The 27,779-nt window shown below is 39.9% G+C and overlaps 1 protein-coding gene across 1 annotated transcript in view; it reads left to right on the forward strand.

The window, feature by feature from the left end:
- The window catches only part of LOC148356998 (phospholipid-transporting ATPase ABCA1), a 181,764-nt gene that overhangs the window by 39,649 nt on the left and 114,336 nt on the right, over window positions 1-27,779 (forward strand). Inside the window, exons 15-16 of the mRNA XM_088347477.1 lie at window positions 11,933-12,155; window positions 21,823-22,044. Of these exons, the coding sequence (XP_088203603.1) occupies window positions 11,933-12,155; window positions 21,823-22,044 (445 nt within the window). The remainder of the gene's footprint in view (window positions 1-11,932; window positions 12,156-21,822; window positions 22,045-27,779) is intronic.

The following is a 27,779-nucleotide window of genomic DNA, read 5'->3' on the forward strand; positions in this document are numbered from 1 at the left end:
TTTGTCTGTAGTGCAGCCAATTTACCATCATCCTTTGTCTGCTTCGTAATTGTTAAATGTACATCATATTAACACTCATACCTCGGTACTCAACCAAAATCCATTTGAAATCGCTGTTTGTGTCACGAGGCGTGGTGGCGTGGAAGGGAAGACCGGACCAGAACGGAAGCAGGAGGCATGAAGGGAGAACTCAAATGCGTCGACGATCCATAAGTTTAATTTAATAAAACAAAAGTCGCCCAAAACTCCGGGGCAAAACAGAACAATACAGAGTTCCTCCGGCACGAACTCAACAGGACAAGGCATAACAGACTAAAACAGGACAAGGCATAACAGACTAAAACAGGACAAGGCATAACAGACCGGGATTGTGCATAATAAGTAATGAACCCGCAACCGCAGAACCCACAATGCAGCCTTAAGTAGCAGATCCACAATTAGTGGAACTGCTTTCAGCTGTTGCCCAGAGGGCGGGGCAGACTGGTCACCAAGGCGACCGTGACAGAGCCCCCCTCTTAAGGGACAGCTCCCGAGGTCCCAAAAAGAAAAAATTACAACCTCACGCCCCGGAATGTTGACGCTCGCGATTGGGGCAACCCCGCTCCCTCCTCCGAACACGCAGGAACGGGGAGAGGCAGGCGCCATCTGCGTCGGGCGGATCGGAATCGGCGCTCGGCAGGGAGGGGTTCTGGTGGGCAACTGGACAGGGGATAACAGACAGGCAGAACCGACGAGAACAGGACAGGCAAAATCAGGGCAGGTAAACATGAGAGGGTCAAAATCAAAACAGACCAGGCATGAGAGAGTCAAAATCAGAACCGGCAAAACAGGGGCAGCGGAGTCGGACTGGCACGCAGGCAGCGGAGTCGGACTGGCACGCAGGCAGCGGAGTCGGAGTCGGATTTGCACGCAGGGGAGAGGGAATAGCAGGCAATCGGCACGGGAGTCGGGCAGGCAGGCGTCAATTCTTCCTGGGACCCCATTCGAGGCACAGCAAGGGCCACGACGGGCGGGGCCGTGGTTCGAACGGGCAGGGAAGGCCAACTCAGTAGGCGCCTGCCAAACTGCGCTCTCCAGCTCTCCCCAAGTCGCGCTGGGATCGTTCGCTGAGTTCAATTGTTGGCGGGTTCATTCTGTCACGAGGCGTGGTGGCGTGGAAGGGAAGACCGGACCAGAACGGAAGCAGGAGGCATGAAGGGAGAACTAAAATGCGTTAACGATCCATAAGTTTAATTTAATAAAACAAAAGTCACCCAAAACTCCGGGGCAAAACAGAACAATACAGAGTTCCTCCGGCACGAACTCAACAGGACAAGGCATAACAGACTAAAACAGGACAAGGCATAACAGACTAAAACAGGACAAGGCATAACAGACCGGGATTGTGCATAATAAGTAATGAACCCGCAACCGCAGAACCCACAATGCAGCCTTAAGTAGCAGATCCACAATTAGTGGAACTGCTTTCAGCTGTTGCCCAGAGGGCGGGGCAGACTGGTCACCAAGGCGACCGTGACAGTTTGTCTACCGATTTGTAGTACTACTCCCTAATATTTCTTTAAGAAATAATGTGTATATATTTTTCTATGTGTCTTCGCATTCCAAAATACCTGAAATATTAAGAAAATGGGTACCTAAACTTCAACAATAATTTAAATGTGTCAATAGTAAAGATTAAACATGATAAATATAAGAAAAATAATTTTGAGTAGCAAATCAATTGCTGACACTCCTGCACCATTCACATATTTTGCAATTGTCTTCGAACGTTGAGTTTTCTGTATTCAAGTCAAGTCATGTTTATTTGTACAGCCCTTAATCACAAAGAGTCTCAGAGGGCTGCACAGACCACAGATTATTGCAAAACACAGACTATTGTTACACCATCCCCTGATCTAAAACCTACATGAGGGCAAGGAAAAACTCAAAATCCTCAACATGAGGAAAATGAAAAAACCTTGAGAAGGGACTGCACATGAGGTAATTCCCCTTCCAGGCTGACCAGGCTGCAATGGATGTTGCAATAACAAATAATAAACACAAATTGTCAACATAAAATATAGGTTATTCATATGCTATAGAATAGAAGTGTGTTTTAAGCTTAGATTAAAAATTTCCACTGAGGTTGCAGATCAAATCTCAGGGGGAAGAGCATTCCACAGCACCAGGGTCCAAATGGAGAACGCTCTCGAACCTGCAAATCTCTTCTTGGCTCTTGGGATCACTAGTAGACTAGCATTTTCAGAGAGAAGGCTCTGGACCGGGACAAAGGGCGAAAATAAATCTGAAAGATATGAGGGAGCAAGCCCATGCATGATTTTGTATACTTACCAACAGAACCTTAAAATCGCATCTTAAGCTAACAAGGAGCCAATGCAGGTTAGCTAAAGTTGGGGTAATGCAATCAAACTTTCTTGTCTTAGTTAATAGCCTCGCTGCAGTATTTTGTACCAGCTGAAGGCTCTTGTTCCCACTGAGACAGCAATGGGTGAATTTTAGCAATGTTGCTAAGATGGAAAAAAAGCTGTTCTAGTAATATTTCTTAGGACCTATATTTTTAGACAAAAAAGGGAAAAAAAATCACTAAATCACAATGAATTTGTAAGACCAATGGTTGAACTGTCGATCTCTTTCCAAATGTTACTAGCTGACCAGACTAGAGTTGCCAAGATAGAGGCCAATTTCACTCGGTGACGCATTCGGCTGTGTTTGTGCATTTTCAAATTATTTTTTCCTTTTTTCCGTAATACAGATATTAGTTTTTTATGGGTGGACCCAAAGTAAGGGGAAGCAGGAACTGAGGCAGGTGTGCTCAAAATAGGGATGGTGTTTATGAACAAAACCAAAAACAAAACAAATATTAAAGTAACAAATGAAATAGAGGTACAAACCAAATGACATGTCAAAAAATTCCAACCTAACAGTCCAAACAAAAAACAAAGACCGAACTCGGAAACAGAAGATGCAAGGAACAAAGTTTAAAATGGACAAGTGGGCACCAAACTATTAACCATAAACCCAGGAATAAAGGAAAATAAACCTGTTGAAGAAAAAAGGCTGTTTGTCAAAGAATGCAGTTCAAGTAGATCTTTCATTTCATTCCTTTTTTTAAAATTTGTAATACTCCCAATGTCTAATATATGCTTTCTATAAACTCAAGGGCACTTTGCTTGGAAAATGCATTTCATTGCAAGAACACTAAACTTAATGTATGAGCGATGCATGAACTTTTCAGCGCTTGATATTTCTAGTGAAGTGATCCATTTATTTTGATGCAATTGCATTCCCTTCCGCGAGCACAAAACATTTACTATCTTTTAAAGGAATAAACCTTGTTCTCTCAACACACTTTACTACACCTACTCACATGCGGGCAATAATAAGGAATTGGGGATCCCTAGATGTGTGGACAAAGATTTGATCAAAGCCACTCCTGCAGTCTAATTGTGATTTTTAATTCAAAATAATCCCATGAGGCCTGATAATTATGACACGTTTACAATAGTTTTAAAAAATATATATTTTTTTGTTTTGGAATTTTGCTTCTTAAAATGTTGCGGCACTGAATGAGGCAACAACAGAAACAAAGGACCACTCAATCAAGCTAGTAGGGGACCAGGAATACAGTCAGTCCAAACGATCAATTTTTGACAAACCACAGGACATTCCCAAATAACTAAAGGATGTTGAATTATTTATTTTGGTCCCTACATTGGGTGGGCATTTTAAAAATCGAGACGCTCGGTTTACATAACATAGCCTTTCTTAATCCCATTTCATCTCTTAAACGCTGTATCGACAGGGAGAAAAAAATCTTCCGACTCACAACCTCACAACATTACGATCTTCCCTAATAAAGCAAAAACCCTGAAGATAATTACTGGGGAGATTTAACAGCACCGTGCCCTTACTCCACAACCCGACGCAGAAAATTCAGCTCCGCTGGGGCTGCCATTTCCAGAGATTAGGGATCTAATTTCAGAGCATTATGTGCTTTATATTGCAGAGTTTTTCAATAAAGCCGTCCTAATGGAATGTTTGGGAAGCTACCATAAAAACCATGACTTTGTTCTGCTGTTTAATAACAATGCACCTCTTTTGGGGAAAGTGCATACAATTGGGAATAATTAATACTAAAAAAGGGTACTTTAGTTTCTCAGCATGCTACAATTTCTGGTTCTATACATCCATTTTATTCATACTATGTAATAGATGGAGGTTGAGTCTAAAATGGACTCGGTCAGCCACTGGCAATGTATTTAACAATTTTCAAATCCGTAGGTCAAAAAGATGCTGTTCAAGAATTTCTATATCCATAATCATAGTCACTGTATTTTTTTACAGCGTTTTTCCAACCCCAACAATCTTTGACCATGTTTACATGACAGATTAACTCAATTGATAGCCCAATCACAGCAGGATTTTGATTCGGAAGGCATTTGGGTGACGGTCCTGTAACGTTAGCAAATCGGTCAGTCCCCGGCCGCTTCGGTCACTGCGTTCCATCTTCCCGAGTGGACCGATTAATAATTACAGAAGATAAATGGAAGCCATAAAGTAGTGCAATACCCACAGTCCCAACACCATTTACTCCCTCACCCGTGCTGCCACACGGGCAATCCGATAAATTATTAACCCTTGAAATTGCTATTTCATTCATGAATAATTAAAAGAGAAATCAGACAAAAGAAGATGGGCTGAAACAGAGAGATGGGAAAGGACCGTGGCGGTAATTATTTTAACTGCAGTCTCTAGTCAAACGGAGGGGAACAATCGTAAGCTCTCGATGACATATTTCAGCGGTTGCCTCCTTGTATTGTTCCAGATGCGAAAATTCCTGTGTAAAAAAAATTGAAGTCTTTGATGTTACGCAGTCTATGGCTGTCACGAGGCGTGGTGGCGTGGAAGGTGACCGGACCAGAACGGAGGCAGGAGGCATGAAGGGAGAACTCAAATGCGTTGACGATCCATAAGTTTTATTTAATAAAATAAAAGTCGCCCAATACTCCGGGGCAAAACAGAATAATACAGAGTTCCTCCGGCACGAACTCAACAGGACATGGCATAACAGACTAAAACATGACAAGGCATAATAGACTAAAACAGGACAAGCATAACAGACCGGGATTGTGTATAAGAGTATAATGAACCAGCAACCGCAGAGCCCACAATGTAGCCTTAAATACAGACCCACAATTAGTGGAACTGCTTTCAGCTGTTGCCCAGAGGGCGGGGCAGACTGGTCACCAAGGCGACCGTGACAATGGCAGTGTTTTTTTTCTAATCCGTCGGGATCCAGAAGTGGGTCTTGGACCCGTTTTCAACGGGTCATGGGCCTTTGCTAAGAAGAAAAAACAGAGGGTCGGTTATACTCCTTAACAGCAGATGGTGATGATGTCCTGATTTATCTATTCTTCCTGTTTAGTCAATCAGTATCGTCCCAATTGTGTTTGAGATGAACCTCATCTCATTTTTGTGGATTTTGTAGGTTTTCTTTCCTTTTTCTGGCTATAATAATTGGCCCGAAAAAAGTTAGTGATAAGGGGAAGGAAAATGTTATGGTTTTAGCTTTTTACTGGCATAGTAATCTTTATTATCTAGATAATTGAATAGTTATTGTGGTTTTGATTTTTTTGAAATATGTGGCGATTTTAAAGCAGTTTCAGGGAGTGTTGTATATGCGATGTAGGTTCATATGAGAGTATATACGGTACTTGAAGTTATATTGTTTTTTCTGGTCTTTTTTTTTTTTTCTAAAGGTGAATATATTTTATTATCTCTGCTTTAAATTGCACAATGGTTCAAAAAGTTTGCCCAACCCTGGTCTAAACGAATGTTTGTTTTAACCAAAATTGACCCCTCTGCATCCCACAGTTCTACACAAACTCACTCTCACGCTCACTTTCACACACGTGTATCCCCCATGGTGGCATTTTGCACCGAACATGACCAAAGTGCATCGGCTCCTGCTGTCTTCCCATTGAACCGGCACACGGCCGCGCCTGTGATGATGTGGCGGGATAAATGTTGACCCCCATGGGGCCTGATAGCACATAAACACATCTTTTATCAGTGGCCCCCGTGCCTCCTCACGCTCGGGAATCACAGGCATCTCTTGTTTGGATCCTGGGGCTGCCATCTCCATCAATGGGCCTTTAACATTCTCACATCTGACGATGTTCTCCATTATATGCTGGGTTGGCTCTTTCTGATGGATGGGTTTTTTTTGCTTTGGTGATTAAATTCCGGGGCGTGGTGAGGGCAGGGGAGTTGTAGTGCTGTCAGAGTGCGAGCTATGCGTTCTTGTTTACATTTATGGTGGCGTTTATTGCAGAGCAAGCTTTTCTTTACCACTGCAAATTCCCCATCCGCATGCACTGTATTAAGAATTAAATCAATTGCAAATACAGTAATGAAATAACATTGACTGCAGAATAGTGGTGAAAGGGCCAAAATATTATATGATATAATGTTTTTCTCAAAACTTTCTTTAAAGGACATTGTGTATTATCTGACCATTAGATGTCGCTGAAAGGTGTAGTGCAACCAAAAATGAGTGCTAGAAAGCACAACGAAGAATACAATCTACTGAAAATGGTCAAAACGTTCCATTTTACTTTTCATTTCTTAGCCAGCCTTTTTGAGTTTTTTGGGTACCCTTCGTAGAAAATGCAGATTTATATGATAGTTCATTTTGCTTATTGTTTAGATCAAAAGTATATTTTTAAATGATGAAGTGTTTTTTTTTTTACCATAAGTAGGTGCTGAATAGCACACACTGTCCATTTGAAAATAAAATGATGGGGCGACTAATCAGTACATTTGACCATTTTCCTTCCAGGTTTTAATTTATTCATTCAATTTTCAAACCGCTTATCCTTATTACAGGGTGATGTAGCTTATCTCAGCTCTGACATTTGGAATGTGCAAAAGAGACCCTGGACTGGTTGCCAGCCAATCATTGGGCACCTTTTAGAATATACTGAAATAAAAACTAGAATATTTTTTTAAAGAAATGTGTCAAGATTTTGGACAGGGTATAATTCAAATAGAATTGAAATTGTCTCTATCGTCATTGAAAACACTGTAGTGAAAAAGTGTTTACATTGAGATTAGACAAGGCGCTCCAGTATAAACATTTGATTTAACAGAGAAAAATAAGATTTAAAAAAATGTCAGGATAAAGAGATCTTGGAGACTGGCAAAAGGTATAAGTGCATAATAAGAATAATGCAATGAAACACAACACTGTTTTCTTATTCAAAATGTCCATGCTCTAGCATTGGGTATTAATGCATCCAGACACTAGCAGTAGCAGCTTTAACTGTTCCCACAATGCTAGATTCATGTTGTGGTATGCTGGAAACCAAGCAGCAGACAGAAGAAGTTTGCTGAAATTCATCATCACAGCCAGGAAAATAATCGGGTCCGCCCTGCCTTGTCAGAGGATAAATTTAAAAACGGCTTCTGTCACTCCGGCAACCACCTCTTTGACCCTGCTGCCCTCTAAGAGACACTACAGGCCCCTTACAACAACGACAAACATGCTCAGAGACAGATTCTTCCCCAGGACTATCACCAGCCCAAACAAGCATACAAAAGTGAGGAAAAATAACTTGACTATGTATAGAACAAAGAAAAGTCTGATTTTATGTCACTACTTTTTTTGTTGCAAAATATTTCTGCTACGTATTATTGCACTAATGTCTGATGCAATTACAAATTTGCTCAGTCTAAAAGCACTAACTTGTACATATTGCCGGTCCTAATATTTATATTATTCTTAAGTCTTCTTTAAAGTCTTTTTCTACATGTTTATTCTGGAGTGCCATTCCTAATATCTGTAAAAAATTTACAATACGTAGTTAAAAATTTCAATAAAGACAATTGTCATTTTTAGTAGTTGAGGTCTGTGACACAAGCAATAGCTGCTAAATCATCAAGTGTTAACGCCTAAAGTGACTTAGCTGCTAAAACAGCAATAGCAAAGTTATGCTATTTGCCGATGCAGTTTGTGATTAAATGAGCTAAATGCAGGTCAGGGACTGTTGGAACAGAATAAAATAAGCCCAATAATGATCATACAATCTTTTTTGATATCACCATGTTGCTTAAGTCTTTTACTAATATCATAATTTTGCCCATTCCAGCTGTGGATTGTTTCGTGAATAAAACAAAGGAAGATTAGTTGTAACCTTCAAAAGAGATTAAATTACAAGCGATAGTTTTATTACATACAATTTATGCAGTTTTTGATTTATTTTTTTATGTTTTTATTCATGACCACAGAGACTATTCTAATTCTTAGTAATTAAGATATGTGACACAAGCAATATCTGCTAAATCTTTTCAGGTTAACTCTAAAAGTGACCTACATTCTACATCAAAGCCAACTAGCAAACTGGTGATATTTACCAAGATTCAGGGACTGGAGGAAACTAATAAAGTAAGCCAGATCGCTACGTTGTTTGAGATTAAAACGTTTAAGTGAGTTTAAAAGAGATTTCATGACAAATGACGTACAACTAATTAAATGCAGTTCTTTAATTAATTTTCTATATTCGATGAGATAATATAATAAAACAACAAGCAGTTTCTCAGCATTCCTAAATTTAGGTCAGGCCGCCAATGTAACAGGAGCAACGCATCGCTAACCCGCTGGCCGCGGAGTTCTATTACTTAAGCACCTTTGATCGATCCCCCGATGCATAATTCAAGAGCATCTGGTGGCAAGGTTGGCGGTGTCGGACGCGTCTTGCATGGAGGAATCGCTGCCGAAGGAGTTAACGCAATGAGAAGGCCGTCAGCTGTTCTAGAGACCCTCCAAGCATTAGCATTCACACTGCCTCTTCTCGCCTTTGTTTTAGAAATGGTCTTGGCTTCATTGAAGATTCAAACTTTATGGGGTTCATTAAGATATTTGAAAATAATAACTGAGTAAAGTTAGATATGTTTTTTGTCGAGGAAAGTGGTACAAAAAAGTGAAGGGGAAAAGCGAATTTTATTCCCCCGCATGTTTGTTTAACATCTAGTTGTAACGCGGTAGGTTAGTCAAAATAAAAGCAGAACCATTAGCAGTTCCTTCAAAGGTTTTATTACAGAATATTCTGACACAAATGAGCTACAGAACAATGGCTGTACGAGCTTACAAGCGGCTGACAATTAATTTTATCCTAGAAGGGCAGCCCATGAGTAAACACAAAACCTTAAGTAGAAAATCACCCCAAACAAGAGTATTTGTTCAAACCAGTTATAAGTTTTGATATCATCCACGGCCACTTTCTGGATACAAAATAAAACGCTGAAATAGAATAATGGAGAACCTGAAAAATAACGACCATCCATCCATTATCTGCAACGCTTATACTCAGTAGGGTCGCGGAGGTGCTGGAGCCCTTCCCAGTCGCAGAGCTAATAACGACCGAATAAAATTTTGTAAAAGCCAAATTGGTTGAAAAACAAAATAAAGTATGTTTGTAGCCTCAAAAATTAAAAGCTTTATATAAGCCTTATAAGGAAGGCAACAGATACTGCATATATTCTTTGGAAAGCATTAAGAATGTTTGTGTCATGTTTGTCCTCCTACAGAAACCATATAGTTTTCAAAAAATATATAAAAAGTGCCAAGGAGCCAATAGGGAGTGCCAAAAAGCCACATGCGGCTTCAGATATACTTGTTGCTGACCCCTAGACTGAATAAATGAAGACGTTATGAATTAATAAAACCATAAGGAGCTTATAACTAAGTAAACAACTACAATAATTTGATTAAGGTTGTAATTTTTTCTGTAAGTGGTCCAATCGATGGATTATTTACAGTAGTCCTTTCATTTTCTGATTACATATGCATAAGCATTCAGTTAATCCGATTGCTTGTACACGTACAGTTTTTCTTATCCAGGTGTTTTTCTGACCAAAAGCTTTGTGGGTCTTGTAGTACAGAGATGGATTATTATAAAAAAGTCTCTGTATTCGGAATGTTTTTTTGTCCAGTAATGTCCCAGTCGTTTGACGTCCAAGTCCTTACCTAAAATTAAGTTACTGAAAAGTATACACAAACACTAATTGGATTACTATTATACGTGCATTGCTGAAGAAAATATAATTTTAAGGAGTGGCGAAGTCTCCCAAAAGTTGATACCACTGCTCATGTCTCTTGTAAGACTCAATGTTATTCTGTCTGTTTTTGACTCAAGCAATAAGACGAAGACATTGCTCCATAGACGGAAATGCTGCTATTAATGCCACTGTACTTATTTACAAGATGTACTGATCCAACATTTGTAAAGTCAATCAAATCCTTTCGCAAGTGAGCTCATGTTAGCGAGCGACTACGCTGTTACAACAGCAATAAGGTCGTTGGTAATGCCACCAAAATGCCATGTCAATATTCCTGGCTACTGCCAATATAACAAAGTGCTCCCATCTCTTTATTACTCTGACTGAGACGTCAGAGTGATTCCGATAAATAGGATTTGATTTCTGGAAAAATACGACAATGTTTGATCTGTACAAAATGGAATTAATTCTTCAATAAAATCCTCACGTCTCCCGACGTAAGGTAACTGTTGTACCATTTTCTTTATGTACCAAATTCACGAAGTACTGTGCATATTTCCTCCATGCTCCACAAGTGAGCTCCAATACTGCGTCTCATGTGTTTACACAATGTGCTTGTACATGAATAGTAAAAAGAATAGAATTGCACTACATATGGATGGATACATCCACTATACATGAGTGGATAAAACTTTGCAATTTTTGCAGTGGGGAAATAATAAATAAAACGGAAATGTCCTGGAAAAATTGGCCAGTATATAAATGATCTAGCAGTGGGCAGGGGACACCCTGAACTGGTTGCCAGCCAGTCGCAGGGCACACAGGGACAGACAATTCGCTCGCTCATTCACACCTAGGGACAATTTGGACCGGCCAATTAACCTGACATGCAGGTTTTTGGAAAGTGGGAGGATACCGGATTGCCCGGAGGAAACCCATGCAAGCATGGGGAGAACATGCAAACTCAGAACTGTGCTGCACACGCGCTAAGCACTGTGCTGCCTTATATACAGGTATATGTATCTATACATATATATATATATATATATATATATATATATATACATATATATATATATATATATATATATATATATATATATATATATATATATATATATATATATATATATATATATATATATATATATATATATATATATGTATATATATATATATATATATATAGTCAAATTAATCTTACTTTACGGGGAAAAAGATTAAAGTATGACTAGTGCATTTAAATAAAAAATAAGTTAATCTGAAGTTACAGTAACATAATTTTTTAAGTGTGCAGTGTAAAAGTATCATCAACAGTTTTTCGTTCTCTCTCATTCCTCTACCACCTCCATTAGCTTCCAGTGATTTGCTCCATGGTAAGTGCTTACAATAAAGACACATATATTTTGTTAATGTTAGCTTAATTATCTTATAACTGTATTACTATGTTTAATTAATTTTCAAATATGGTTCTAGTGATAATGGAAATGTGTTTTATAGCTATTTAAGGGTTAACATGGATAATTCTGGGTGGTCAGGAACGGATTAATCTTTTCTTGGTTATTGCTTATGGGGAAGATGTTTTCGAGATACAAAAATTTCAAGATACGAATTCGATCCAGGTCCGAATTAATCTCATATGTAGAAGGACCAATGTATTTGAATTTATCACTCATCTATTATGAGTACAATTACAGAACTCAACTTACTTCCAGTAGATCAGTTAACTTCCTATATAAGGGTCTTCACTAACCAAAACAGCAGCACACAGTTGGATCTTTCTCACATTTTGGCCACTCCGCAATGTTGTGATCCAAAGAGGCACATTAAAGTCATGCCTCTGTGGTCCCCAATGGATAACAATTTATTGCAGCTTTATCGGAGCCATTGGTGGAATCCTCCCCATGTTCCTGGTCCTGGCCTTCATGTACACCACATGCATGACCATCAAAGACCTGGTCTTGGAAAAGGAGCTTCGGCTCAAAGAGGTCTTGAGGGCGGTTGGGGTGTGTGAAACCGCCCTCTGGTTGGCAAGGTTTGCTGAGAACATACTTCTGCTCGCCGTCCCGTGCGCTCTACTTAGTGTCATGGTCAAGGTCAGTCCAAACGAGGCATGAAGACCGGGACTGTTTTCGAATCATCCGCCGCCCGAAATTTGATCTGGTCGGTTGTGCACCTTAAAATTCAGTTGGGTAAAAAAAATGAGCCTTTTTTTTCCATAACCCTGGAGGTTGGATCCAATAAACCCAAGTAATTGGTCAGTCAATACTTAAACCCAAAATTGGTTAAAAAAATGGACCGATCTATTACTCGAATAAAAGAAATAGACTTTCTGGGTTATTTTGTATGAATTTACCCTTATTATTGGATTTTTTTAAATAAAGAGAGACAATTTTTCTGTTGACTTTTGCAACCTGACCCATGTTTTTGCAACATGACTCACTTTTTTGGGGTTGTTTAACACAAATTGTCATAACTTTCAGAAAAAATACAGTATAGCTAAAGGATCCTGTCTTGATTCTTTTCCTTATTTTTGACTCAATTCATTTAATTTTTTACAGCAAATAGACAATTTTTTTCAGTTCAACCTATGAGGGTGGATCAAATTAATCCAAGTAAAGTCAATGCTTCACCTGAATTGGGTCTGTCGAATCGTGGACTCAAAATAGTAAATAATAATTCATTTCTGAGGGTTGTTTTTATGCGACATTACATACAAATATTTTTTTAACAAAATTGTATTTTTACAACCATGTGGCGCACCGTACTAAAAGGCACAGTCTCAGTTACTTGTGTCATTGTTGTAATTTACATAAACGCAAGGTGGATCTGAAAATAGAGCGCGGGCTTCCTTAACAATCTGCACCCTTTAGCATTCTCATGGTGCACTCTCTACGCCCACAATGTTCCGTGTTACCCTCATACTTGTTCTTTCATTAATAATCAACACTCAGTATTCCCCCTTTAACCTCTTCTTTCATGTACAAGAAATGCCCACACTTCCCCATTCCATGGTGTCCTTTACTACGTCCGCCTTACAACACACACATACACACACCCACACACAGTGTGCACTGCGCACATAAAAAAAAAAAAGGTTAAATATCCCTTATTATCGTAAAAATACGTCTTATCATTCTGTAATTTTTTTATAAAAACATTTTCATTTTCTTTAGTTGAGTGACATTTTTATTCATAGGTAAAGGATCGGCCCATGCTTGATCCAAATTACAAGTTACATTTACCCCAACTGTTTTTTGAGTGTGCCGTGCGTTTGGGTAATCAACAAATTATTGGGCTACTCTGTCAAATAATTACCGCTGATAACTCCACTTTCGGAAATGATCTTTTTTTTCTCCCTTGCAACCTGAAGTGCAGTTTATTAAAAATAAGATCACAGCGGCAGCAGTTTATTTCCCACGGTTGCATCACCATGGCTTTCAAGCAGCGTTTTCCTTATGCAATTAGAGCTGTGGATATTTGGCACTGCGTGTGTTTGGTGATTGCATTTAGGCTTGATTATCTGAAGGCCAGTGGTACAATCTCCCCGTGGCGTTTGTAGAGCAACAAGGGCGGCGATTCGGATTTTGACTCATTTTTAAAGGTTTTCAGCTGGGGTTGTAGAGGCCAGCCTTAAGCTTAACACGGCAAACACGGAAGTTGATTTCTTCATAATGTACAGCACAGAAGCAAATTGGTCACCCTCTATTTATATCGGCAATGCAACCCTTAATAATAATGATTTTCCCTTATCCACAAAAGAGTTGACAAAAGACTGCAATGATCCAATTGGTCGAGCACCACCAATTCTGTTCTACCCCACCTAAATATTTTAACCAAGCCCATGGCAAATGCACATACTCCTAACATCCCGTTGCCTCTTCCAACTTCTCCTTAGACTAATTTTACTCCAATTCTTAAATCCTCATCCCAACAGTTGAAGGCAGTTTCTAATACGCTATTACATGCACGCTCCGACTGATCTCACTACACCGATGGCTCCACACTCAATGGCATCCAGAACGAAGATGTGGGTTTTTTCATACCCTGGAGAAGAAAGGATTCACAGCTGGCGTGAACAGATAGGAACTGTCAGTAGCTCTTTCCATGGTGAGAAGGTCGCCTTGAAGGAGACTGTATCCTGGCTTCACTCTAACAGCAACTGGTTTTACTGCCATCATCGGCACTGATTGTAAATCCCTGGTTGAAACAATCAGCAATCCAAACCCGCCTGGCCCTCAATTATTGAAGTCCAGCAGTCAATCCAAAGTCTTCTCCTCCAAAAGGCCACCTAAGGCATCTGGGTCCCTGGCCACTGCGACCTCCCAAGCATTGACCTTGGTAACAACCAAAACTCTGTCCCAACCCGAGTAACCTCTGAACAGATCAACAAGACATGCAATCATCAGCAGATCCTGCACCCCTTTCTAATCCCCAACATCCCTGTCTTATCACCCTTCATTCCCATTGCCCAACACTGCCGAGCTGACGAAGAAAGACCTCGTCGATCCGATACGTTTCCGTTATGGACATCACCCAGATCTACAAAGGTGGTGCCGCCTGTGTGACGAGGATAAAGAGATGCCCGACCACCTTTGCCTTCAGTGCCGTGTGGTGCAGTTGGAGCGGTATCATCGTCAAGTCGGACAATCGAACTTCTCAGCCTCCCACATGCCAGTCAAGCGCTTCTGAGGATAATCCTCAGGAACCTTGGTGGAAACAACAACAACAACAGCGGCGGCAAGGCTCTTTTGGTCTTAAAAATTGAGACGATGTGCAAAATTCCGGCAGGCCTTATTATATGGATTTGAAAAAGAGACTCCTTCCTTGCGCCGCCATTGTTCATGATTTAAAGATGATGGTTACTTCCCCAATAGATTATTCCGATGCCGACTATCTAATGTGTCAACATTAATAACAATAAATACATGTAGCCAAGGGCCTTGGAGGAGAGATGAATATTGGAAAACACAAGTTCTAAATGAGCATCCCGACTGCTTGGTTAAGCACATTAATAATAATGGCAGATTAAATGGTGATTGCCATAAAGAGAGTTTTTGGATCAGGTTTTTTTGTTTTAAACCAGGGGTGTCAAACTAATTTTAGCTTGGGGGCCACATGATGGAAAAAAGCACTCTCATGGGGGCCGGACTAGTAATTGTTTATTCAAATATATGTTATATATATATGATATAATTAATGGCATAAAATATCCCTTAGTTGTAGGGCCGGGGATCTTTCTTAGGGTTACAATTGAATTAGGCCTACAATAATGATTCCCAGGTGTAAGACTGGATTGTAAGAAGATTGAGGTTGATTCTTTCCTTCACTAAGATTTGATGCCTAGTTATGATAATTAACTAGGCGATTGAAAAAAAAAAACACAACAATAGTTGAGTTTATTTCCACTCCAGTTTAGTTAAAAACTGATGCAAACTGGAAAGTGGGTAAAATAGCACACAAACACACATTTGAGTGGAACCAATTTAAAGGATTGTTTTCATGATTTAAACATCTTTTTCTGCTTGTAATTTATTTTTATCAAAATGTTGACTTGAATTTTGGAATGTTGCTGCTGGGATTCACATATATTATAAACAGGAGCTAAAGTGTGCTTAAACTTCTGTAAAGAATCCCAGGTACTATTTTTTGATTTGGTATTTTGTAATCCAGTTGATAACGGGTTTCAATCAATTACGAACATAGAAAGGTTTAAGGCAAAGTTTAGTAGCAACTATTTTAGTTAAGACAGACATGCAATTGAATTGCCTTAAACCATTGTTTTTCAACCTCTGATCCAGTGTCGTGGCACAGTAATTAACTGTTGGACTGTGCCATGGGATATTCTCCAATTCATGTGCCTTTGTAGTCTAGCGAAAGCTATGTTTAATTTGCATTTACTTTTACCGGAGATTCAACGGAACCATCTGTTGGTATCCCCCTGGATCTTTTTAAGAAAGAAATATGCTTTGGCTCAAAAAAGGTTGAATAACACTGCCTTAAACAGCGTGTCTATTATAAGTCAAATAACATTTGAATGAGTGTTTCCTCAAATGTTCTCTGTTTGGTAAATGGTAGTCAGCAGATACAGCTACAGTGGGTGGTTTGGAGTGGAGTGTCGATTTTGTGACATCCAGTGGACGTATTTAAAACTAAAGCTCGGTTTTTACCCTTTTTCTTTTGTGCATCTCTCAGCAATGCCTTGCAGGCCGCATAACATCTGTTGGCGGGCCGTGTGTTTGACATCCCTGTTTTAAAACTATAAAGCTTCAAACCTGGAGTATGGCAAGCATAAACAAAGTTATTGTCGGGTCTTGGTGTGGCTCCTTCAGGTTCCTTCGGTCGCTGGCGGGCTCACTGCCCTTATACATGACCCTGGCCTGGATTTTCTCTGTGGCCATGGTGGTTAAGAGTATTGTTGGAGAGAAAGAAGCCAGAGTTAAAGAAACGGTGAAGATGATGGGTCTCAGAAGCGCCATCTATTGGCTGAGCTGGGGTGTCTCCAGCAGCCTGCCATTAGCCTTCAGCTCGCTGCTACTTGCTCTTATACTCAAGGTGATCTTTGGTAATGATATGGGTCTTTTTTGTCTTGGTTTGGAAAGACACTTATTAATATTACCTATTGACGAAATTGATAAAACAGTGATACCTCTGTACTTGAACATGATCTGTTTTATAAGTTCCTACATTTTCCAAAATACCAGAAATATAAATAAAACGTGTAACTAAACAACCATAAATACCTGAAATAGTTTTAAATGTGTACCTAAACAATAATAACTATTCAATAAGAAAGATTAAACACAATAAAGAATAAAATAAAAATGCATTTGAAAGCATTTTCCACACCTTTGATCAACTGACTGACTGTATACACAGTTAGACTAGTTTATATATTTTGCAACAAATGTGTTCTTTGAATCAACTGTTTTCCTTATTCCTCACCTTATCACTAACATTCTTGGCACCTAATATTATCTGCTAAAAAAGGCATTAAAATGCACTAAATTAGATTACATTTTCAAAACGGGTTGTCTGACTGACAATCTTTTTCGATATGATACTTGATACAACTTGGGAAAAGTAGCGGAGATGGCAACTTATCTCACTTGGCCATATCGTGTGGCTATGTTTGGTTAAGTTTGGGTTCGTTGAAGTTCCGATTTTTCAAAGAAGCCAAAAAAACTATTTTTGGGGGGTTGAACAACAATTTGTTTGAATACAGAGTTGTTTGAGTACAGGGGTATCATTGTATTTGATTTACCGATTTTTATGGCTCCAGGGCGCACGGTATTAAAATGCGAAGGTTTCGTAGCTGGTTCTATTTTTGCATGTAACAAATACAAAGGCCAAACCACCCAGTCAGGCACTGGTGCCCTCTGCGGCCATGTTAAAACACAGAAGCATACAACATGCGTATTTAAAAATGCAACGGAAGTGAAACTGAGTTTCATTGTGGTTTATTTCAGTTTTGATTACAAGGTAAAACACACAGATAAAATAAAATGTAAAGAAACAACTGATGCAAAACAGTTTGGAACTCACATTTTTTACCTGTAATCCATAACATAACCGTCAAAATCCTCATCCTCTGTTTCTGACCAGAAATCTCCATTACAAGGTCCACTTTATTCACTTTCAGAGTCACTTTCTGAAGCAACAGTCCCTGTAGACACATTGGCCCAAGCGTCAACAATCCATTCTTTTCATTATAATCTGCCACCATAGTCCTGGTCTGGGTGGAAAATTGACATGAAACAAACCACCAAGACAATAACAATAAATTTTAAATTGCTAGATATGCTACTATTCCGCAAACATCACACTGCGTCTTCTCGGTGTGGGAAACGTATGGCGTTTACATCGGAGAAAGTATAAAAGTCACAGGAGATCGCATACATTACGCATTTAATTGAAAATGTGAAGGATCTCACAAAAACATCAGATTTCACCCTAAAATGTTGTAGATCATGATGCGGATGAGGTTCGAACCTGTGATCTCCCGATCTCGGGGGCAGGTGCCCAATCCAAACAACACCAAGTTGGTTTCTGACTGAGACACAGGGCGCACTGCAGGATAGGACGAGCCGCACAATTTGAAAAAATTCCAAGACTGTTATGTGCGCCTTATGGTCATGAAAATAGGCTACTCAAATATTGGACCAAATATGACCCAATTTGATGAATGCTCCCCATAATTTGTTCTTTCCAAATCAGACATTTCGTCTTCCTTCCAATTCAATCATTCACTGAGATTAATGGTGGATTTTGCTGGGCTGGTTGGAATGAGTCCAAAAATACAGCTGGAATTTATGCACAGGATGTCCGCTAAAATTATGTTACGGGGATTATCTGTTGCAATTGATGCAATGGAAAAAAGCTTTTGGCAAAAACTACAACATAAAAGATTAAAATTGTGTCATGGTGTTAACACTTATTCAAATTTGACTTCCGTATAACATACTTTCATTTTTACACAATGTATTTCGTTAATTAAAACTCGAATTGACAAATATTGTCAGCAAACAAAACAAGCAAATTAAGATTTTTTATATCTGTATTTTGAATGATTCACTGCTCTAAAATATTATTTTTTTTCTTCTAATGCTCAATCACCTTGACTAAGTTATTTTCTAGGTCAGTGTTTTTAAACCAGTTTGTAGATAGATAGATAGATAGATAGATAGATAGATAGATAGATAGATAGATAGATAGATAGATAGATAGATAGATAGATAGATAGATAGATAGATAGATAGATAGATAGATAGATAGATAGATAGATAGATAGATAGATAGATAGATAGATAGATAGATAGATAGATAGATAGATAGATAGATAGATAGATAGATAGATAGATAGATAGATAGATAGATAGATAGATAGATAGATAGATAGATAGATAGATAGATAGATAGATAGATAGATAGATAGATAGATAGATAGATAGATAGATAGATAGCAGACATGGGGACTTGAGACTTAGTGACTTGGACTCGAGTCGACTCGAGTCGCTGTTTTTATGACTTGTGACTTGACTTGGACTTGGCAATCTAAGACTCGGGACTTGACTTGTGACTTGACTTGCCCAAGAAAAAAATACTTGGGACTTACTTGGGACTTGAAGGTGAAGACTTGAGACTTACTTGAGACTTGCACATGTGTGACTTGGTCCCATGTCTGATAGATAGATAGATAGATAGATAGATAGATAGATAGATAGATAGATAGATAGATAGATAGATAGATAGATACTTTAACAGATTCATATGCATTTTTAACTTGTATTTGGTAAAAATGTTTAGTTCGATGAGCCTGTCTAAGATTGCACTGAAAAAATACATCAAATACAGTAATAATCTTGCACAGAACGTTTATTAATTTCATTTATTATATATTGGCTTACAAGAAAAACAAGATACAAAGATAGTAGAAACATGAAAAATGCATTAAATATTGTAGAATTCAAACCAACTAAAAGAATAACCTGTATTATCTCAAGCAGAGGTGACCAAAAATGATAAGAAACATTTCAAATAATCATTTTAGTCAACATAATTTAAAAGAAAACGGACCAGGAATCAGGAAGTTGGAACTCATTTGCGTAGATCATCTGTCACTTTAATTGAGAAAGAAAAGTTGTCCAACACACAAACGGACCAAAAACAAAACTGGTGCCGGACAGTTTGAAAATATTTTTGAACGTCAATTTTTGAATTGAAAAAGAGTGTGCCTTGCCTTAATAAAGCATGAGAAATACTTTTTCAAAGTAGGTCATATACTAAAAGAGAGTCAACATCAATTGAAATTTGTATCAAATGAGATTAGAAATGGAACTCCAGGATAAACATATAATACAATCTCAAAAGTCAAAAAAGAGTAATGAATAATAACAATAATAATGATAATAATAATTACGTCGGGATAAATAGGCAAAAATATTTACATGGTGGCGCTTGTAGAATGGCATACGCTGTAATAATGCAATGAAAAGTGGTGCAATGACATTTAGCATCAATACAAAATCCCAAATAAGTCATTACAAAAGAAACGAGTCCCCAAATTTTCAATACACCTGGCAAATGATTTATTTTTCCACAGTTTTGCGCTCCTGATTAGGGTGGTGATAGCCCTGGGGAAGAAATTATTACACATAGGAGGGACGGTACACCCTTACCAGTCATGAATGTGCAATCAATCTGTGCACAAAGTCCATTGGAATCAGAGGTAAGATCTTAAGCCAAGCAATAGTCCGACCAGACCCGAATTTTTAGCGCTAAAATGTCAATCATTACATTCAGGTTGGGCTGGTGTTTCCTTGTTTTCTTTATAATCAAGTAAAAACACCTGAACTCCAAACTACTGATGATATAAAATGAGTGTTACATACATACACAGTGTGATCACAGACACCATGCTAAAAAGCTACCATAGAGAACCAGGCTAGGCTTGAAAAGTATGTTAGAAAACAGTATTTTGAGCAGTGAAAGAGTTCAATAAGATTAAACCAAAACAAAAATTGTAAGTACCAACCACTTCCAAATAAATGTATCAAAGTTGTCAAAGGCACATTTGATAGGTCGGACAAAAACCTATTTACCGAGAAATTACTATTAGCACTGTAATGTGTGCGTTGGTAGACATCTCAATGGATAGAAATGGATTTCAGAACACTGGGAGTCTCTCTAGATGACTTTTTAAAACAAATATGTTTATAAAAATACTTACTAAAACAATGCGGGGGATATGAAACTTAAAATAAAAACAGAAGTCGCCTCATCACAGCACGTACTGTACTAAACTCTTGCAATGTCAGTTCAAGGAACTCCTTCCTGTCTCTGTCTATTATCTACCCATCACTCTTCTTTTTTGTCTCTCTGCCTCTTTTAAAGGGCCACACTTCTTAAAGTCCTACTGTGTAATATTTGACCACTAGATGGCACTGTTGTCTAAAACCAGTGCCACAGTAAGCAACAACATGGAAAACAAAAATGGCAACAAATTAAGTAGGGATTCCACTTATGTAGAATAAATAAGAATATCTCAATCTGTGAATTAAAAAAAAAAAAAAATAACATTGGTTTGATGGTTCATGTATTTTGCCTGGTATTCAAGTCAATGTTTTTTTTTTTTTACTGAATAAAAGTTTTTTGTACCACTGGAAGGCAAGAAATATGACACACCATACCTTTAAGGATATACTGCTGCTGTAGTTTATGACCCATTTTCAAACCCATCAAAATGACAGACAGGCTTAAAATTTCCCCGCCACCCTTTAAAAAGAAATCCATTGATGATGAAAAACTGTCAGTTATTGTTACCTCTGCTGACCTGAAATATGAAAGATGTAAATATTTATACAGTTTAACTTTTGTAACAAAAGACCGGCTTTATTTTTTCCTCTTGAATCCTCACAAATAAAATACAACATTTCTGGTATGCTTCAGGCCTGGTCCTGCATATTAAGTAAAATGGTTGGGCTCGGGCTTTAGTATCCTTTGGCCTGTTTCGGGTCGGGCTGGATTTTTTTTTTAGGCCTGATCTTACCTCTGATTGGGAACTCCTTTCGATTCCCCAGACAAGAGTGCGTGAGTTTGTGTGTGAATGGGTAAGTGTGAAGCACATTGTAAAGCGCTTTGGGAGGTCTTCATTGACTTGAAAAGTGCTATATAAATGCAGACCAATTTACCATTTACCTCAAGTTTACTACTCATCCACAACGTCCTCTGCTGTCCAACCACGTCTCTTTATTTTCCCCCCAGTATGGCAAAGTGTTGCAGTACAGTGACCCGAGTGTCATTTTCATCTTCCTTTTGGTTTTCTGCCTGAGCACCATCACCCAGTGCTTCTTCATCAGTGTCTTCTTCTCCAAAGCCAACTTAGCGGCGGCGTGCGGCGGCCTCATCTACTTTGTCCTCTACCTCCCGCACCTTCTTTGCTACGCCTGGAGAGATGTCCTTGGTTTCGGAACCAAGGTCGCAGTGGTAAGGCTCCAGGGTTGTATCCTCATACCTTAAGGATTTCCACGTGAAAAATATAGAAATGTTTGACACCAAAATAGAAAAGGTCGAAACTTTTAAGGCCGTAGGCGGGAGACTACTGCCTTACGGACCACATTGAGTCCCTCAGGATCTTCGAAGGAAAAAACTAAAGGTATCATGTAAATATGTACCCAGTGCTACCAATTGCTATGAATATTCAGTAGTTGACTATGCCTGTTTGCATTATATTTAAAAATACGCACTTTCTTTTAAAATGCAATTAGTTTGCGTATGGGAATCATGAAAATGCTGATACGGGACGGGAGAGTAGAAGTGGTCAGGATCAAAAATGGGTCGAAGCCGGGGGACAGACAGGAGCAAAAACAGATTGGAGTTAGGGTCGAGAAAAAGGCTTGCCTAGTGTAAACTGAGGTTCGCAGACGGACTGACAACAGGGGACAGATAGGAGTGGATTTAAAAGGAAAAGAGAGCCAATCAGAGTCCGAGGCAGTTGGCGCCAAAAGAGCGGGCACAGGTGAAGCATATCAGTAATCATGACAATCACACCAAATGTAAATAAATGCAGTTTTTTTTCTTCGCATGTATAGTTCCAACATATTTTGTAGTTTTCTCTGCCGGTTTGTAGCAAATGACAAAACAAACATTTGCTGTGAAAATTACGAACATAGAAAACCAAAATTAAACAATCTAGTTCAAGATATCACTTACAAAAAAGTCCCATCTGAAGGAATCAATCATGCATTTTTTAAGTGATAACATTCTCCACAGAGCACTTTTGACCTAGAAAAGGTCCTAAAAATGCTACTTGTAAAAATAATTCCAAATCTGAAAATTCTCTTAATCAAGTGAAGTCACATGTACCCATTTTGAAATACGATTGTCAACTTAAAACGTGTTCTGACTTATTTGAGGGAAGATGGCCATTAAAGAATGTTCTAATACATCTAATATACATCTAATACAGTTTGTTTTACCACTAAGTGGTGCTAAAACATACGCTGTCCCTTCAAATTTGGTCTTTTGGCCGATACCTTGGAAAACCTCGTGGTGCTCGTCCTGTGAGCTAAACCATTGATCACCTTTCAGGCTTTCTTCTGTGACCTTTGCGACTGCACCGCAACCGTTTATCCTCGAGCTGTCCTTTCCGATGGCAAAGACATACGACTTTGACGATTCTTACCGTCGTTGGGGAGAGGTTGTCAGCCGGGTCTTTTTTCCTTCCGACAACTAGCTTGGACATTTTTCTCATAAGTCAAATAAATAGCCCGAATCAAATTTGACAAGCGGTAATATTTTTATTGGCACCTGACGACGCTTTCATCCTTCATTTGTAGTCGTTGGGTAAATTGAAAAAAAAATGAATTTGACGGATTGGATTATTTTTAACATGAAAGCAACGTTAGCATGTTTATTTCGTTTTTACAAATAGTAGAGGGAAGAGGGCGATGTTGTTTTTTGGGGTAATAATAAAAGTCAACGAACAATCAATCTTATAATCCTAAAGGTTGTGATGCCCATTTGTGGTTCGATGATTTGGTGGTAGAATTATTAATTGGGTCAGGAAGACACGCATTAATTTAAGTGCTACAATAAACAGTGTTTATTCTAACTAATGCCAATAATACCACTTTTCAAGTTGAGAATAAGGATCTACTCTAAAAGTTGGATGGTAAAGTTGTAAGGTTGGGTGAAAATTATAGGCTTCTTCAGCTTGATTGTTCTTTGAAAATTTATCGTACAGCTTATTAAGTATAAAACAGTTACATTCTCAAAGCTAAAGGGTAAAAATTGTTAGTTTTTCCTAATTTAAAACACCCAGGATTAAGGAATTTTATAATCATAAAGTATGGTGAGGCAGGCATTACATATATCGTAATGTACAAATGATTAGACCATACCTATATAACACTGTATATCGTTATATTACAGTGTTTTTTCCTGATTAAACCTGAGATTCTGTTGTTCGGGGCGTTATTGTTTGATCTTGTTTTGGTGCAGCCAATTTGCATCAGGGTGTTTTGTTACTCCAAAACTCCCAAGAGACAGTAGTGAAGCAGTCTTTAACGTACTGTCTGAAGCGGGTACAAAGAGTTTGGTTTTCATGCAGCGGGTTCACTACACAATGATGAATTTGATATTGAGAGATTTAGAAAGAAATTACAGTTACTCTAAAATAATTTAAATTAACGATTGAGAGAATTTTTATTAAATCGTATTTTCGAGTCAGCGACACACTGTAAGGTGAACATTAAAAGACAGTATCTGTAGGTTATAAGCCCTTTCATTCTACGTAATAGGCATTAAAATGATTATATATGAACAGCAACAATAAAACATGATATGTTAGATTCAGAGATATACCTCCGTAGTTGGACGACTCTGTATTTGAACAAATTGGATTGGGATAGGAAATTCAAGTGAGGTCTGCTTCATAATAAAACTGAGTGGCTGTTGCTCAGGAGGTAAAGCACTCATTTTGGGATCATGAGTTTGCAGATTGCCCCCGATAAGCAGGTAGTTGACTCGCATGGCTGTCACTGCTATCGGGGTGTGAATGTGTGTAAATGGGTAACTGTGAAGCAAATTGAAAAGCGCTATGTTGTCTTCAAACGGACCAGAAGTCAGGAAGTTGGAACTCAAACAGGCATGAACAGGTTTTCAACAAGGTTAAAGAATGATCTGGCAGCAGGCAGTTGCAAAAGTCGCGTTTAAGTACCCATAGGAGTAATCTGGAAAATGCAGGTCAGCCGGTGTCAAGGGGCGGGGCCAGCTGGGCCCCATGACAACCGTGCAGGACATGACAGAACCCCCCCTTAAAGGGACAGCTCCCGAGGTCCCAAAAGGAAACAAATACCTCGTCCCCCAGAATGGGTCGACGCTCCCGATTAGGGCAACCCCACTCCCTCTTCCGAAAACGCAGGAACGGGGAGAGGCAGGGGCGGACGAATCGGAGCGGCGAGCAGACGAGTAGGACTCAGACGGGTCGGGTGTTGCAGGAGAATCGAACGGGCGAGTCGAAGAGTCGGAATGGCAGGCAGACGAATCGGGGTGGCGAGCAGACGAGTCGGACCGGTGGGTAGAAGAATCAGACAGGCAAATGGTTGAATCAGGCAAGGAGGCAGGAACCACAGACAGATCGGGCGTTGCAGGAGAGTCGAAGAGTCGGAAAGGCAGGCAGACAAGTCGGAGTGGCGAGCAGAAGAATCAGACGTGGGGACGGGTGAATCAGGCAGGCGGACAGGTCGACAAGCAGGCATGGCAGGCGGACATCGGGACAGGCGGACGGACGGATCTCGAGACTGGTGGGAAGGCAGGCGGACGGGCGGACGTCGAGACAGGCGGAAGGACGGACCTCGAGACCGGTGGGAAGGCAGGCGGACGGACGGACGTCGAGACAGGCTGGCGTTGATGTCGACGAGGACCTCGGACAGCGCGGCGCCAAGTCTTTCCGGAAACCCCACTCGAGGCACAGCAATTGCCACGACGGGCGGAGCCGTGGTTCGAGTGGACAGGAAAGACGACAACGCAGCCGGAGAAAGAGTCCCGGGAGGCGGGGCCGTTGCCGACAGCGGACGCGACTGGAGCTCAGTCAGCTGATTTAATTGCTCCTGCATGCTTTGTAGATTTTTCTGGAACAGCAGTTGAAGGGTGGCGACGCCACTGGACTATCGCCGGACAGCGTCCTCTGTCCGGTCCAACTGCTGGAGAGCGTAGGGAGTCTCCAGCTTCTCCCCAAATTGTGCTGGGATCGTTCGCTGAGTTCTGATTTGATGGCCAGATCATTCTGTCATGAAACGGACCAGGAACCAGGAAGTTGGAACTCATTTGCGTGGACGATCTGTCACTTTAATTGAGAAAGAAAAGTTGTCCAACACAAAAACTGACCAAAAACAAAACAAAGCAGGCTCAAAGGCAGGCAAAATTACAATTTAGGCATTACTCAGATCAAACAAGCATGAACAGGTTTTCAACAAGGTTAAACAATGATCTGGCAGCGGGCAGTTCCAAAAGGGCCGTTTAAGTACCCGTAGGAGTAATCGGGAAAATGCAGGTCAGCCGGTGTCAAGGGGCGGGGCCAGCAGGACATGACATATATAAATGCGGACCCTCAAACGAAAAATCAGAACTTGAGTAAACTTGAGTGAGCCATATTGGCTATACCCCAGCCAGGTTGGGCAGCATTGTATCAAGAAAGATGGTCAATCCGTGTTTTAGGACAAGGTAGGGATCTAGAGGTCGCAAGTTCAAGGTCGATTCCCGGCTCCTCCGTGTTATATGTCGAAGTGTCCTTGGGCAAGACACTGAATCCCCAATGCCCCCAATAGCTGGTAGTTGCCTTGCATGGCTAACGCTGCTATCGGTTAGTTAGTGTGTAAAAGGGAAAAATGTGAAGCACATTGTAGAGCGCTTTGTGGAGGTCTTCATTGACTTGAAAAGCGCTATATAAATGTAGAACATTTAGAATAGAATAGAATAGAATATACCTTTATTGTCATTGTTACAAATGGGCTAACATATTGTGACAACGAAATTGAGCATGACACTCCAGTTTTACACATAGTGAGGGTATGAGCAAGAAGATAAAGGAACAGAGAAGATAATGTTATAAAACAAGGGGAATAAGGCTATAGTTATAATTTACATGGTATTTACACAGCAATGTCAGCATGTGGGATGTTACATACAGGGTTGTCGTGATAACGTTGTATCGTAACGGTTGTGCAATATTGCATTTGGTGCAAAGTCATCATGGTGCAAAAATAGTCCGCATATACATTGGTGCAAGCATAGACATCATAGTGCAAAAAAAGGAAATGGTCAGACATTGTGCAATTTGAGCATTAAACGTAGTGCAGTCGACATGTGCAAGAACAAGACTTGAGTAACATTATATTCGTATGAGGTAGTGTTGGCACGAGTTTTCAGTTTTTGTGCGGTGTCTGTTGAGCAGTGAACAAACATAGTGCAGACAGCATGTACGCGAGTACCATTTTACATACGTGTGAGGTATTTTTTTTTTTTTTTGCAACAGTTTTCAGTTGTTTGTGCGGTGTCTGTTTAGGGTGGTAATGGCTGTGGGGAAGAAACTGTCTCTGAGTCTGTTCGTTTTTGCTTTGTGTGACCTGTAGCGCTTGCCGGAAGGCAGCAGGTCGAAGAGATGGTGGCCGGGGTGAGAAAAGTCCTTGACGATGTTTTCTGCTCTGCTGAGGTAGCGAGAGCAGGCAATGTCCTCCAGACTGGGCAGAGAGCAGCCGACGATTCTCTGGGCTGTTTTTATGATCCTCTGGAGCTTTTTCCTGTCTGCTGCTGTGCACCCCGCATACCACACCGTGATGCAGTATGTTAGGATGCTCTCCACTGTGGCTTTGTAGAAAGACACCTGCAGCTGCTGTTTTAGGTTATTTTTCCTGAGCAATCTCAGGAAGTGCAGTCGCTGCTGGGCCTTCCCTACCACCGCTCTGGTGTTTGCAGACCAGGAGAGGTCGTCGGAGATGTGCACGCCCAGAAATTTGAACGAGTGGACTCTCTCTACGCAGTCTCCTTTTATGATGAGTGGTGCTGGATTCCTGCCATTCCTTCTGAAATCCAGAATCAGTTCTTTTGTTTTTGTTGTGTTCAATATGAGGTGGTTTTCCGAGCACCACGTTGAAAGTGACTCAACCTCATCCCTGTATGCCGCCTCGTCCCCTTCAGAGATGAGGCCGATCAAGGTGGTA

Source organism: Urocampus carinirostris, chromosome 11, assembly GCF_059441175.1.
Source record: "Urocampus carinirostris isolate Australia breed hairy pipefish chromosome 11, RoL_Ucar_1.0, whole genome shotgun sequence".
Classification (NCBI taxonomy): domain Eukaryota; kingdom Metazoa; phylum Chordata; class Actinopteri; order Syngnathiformes; family Syngnathidae; genus Urocampus; species Urocampus carinirostris.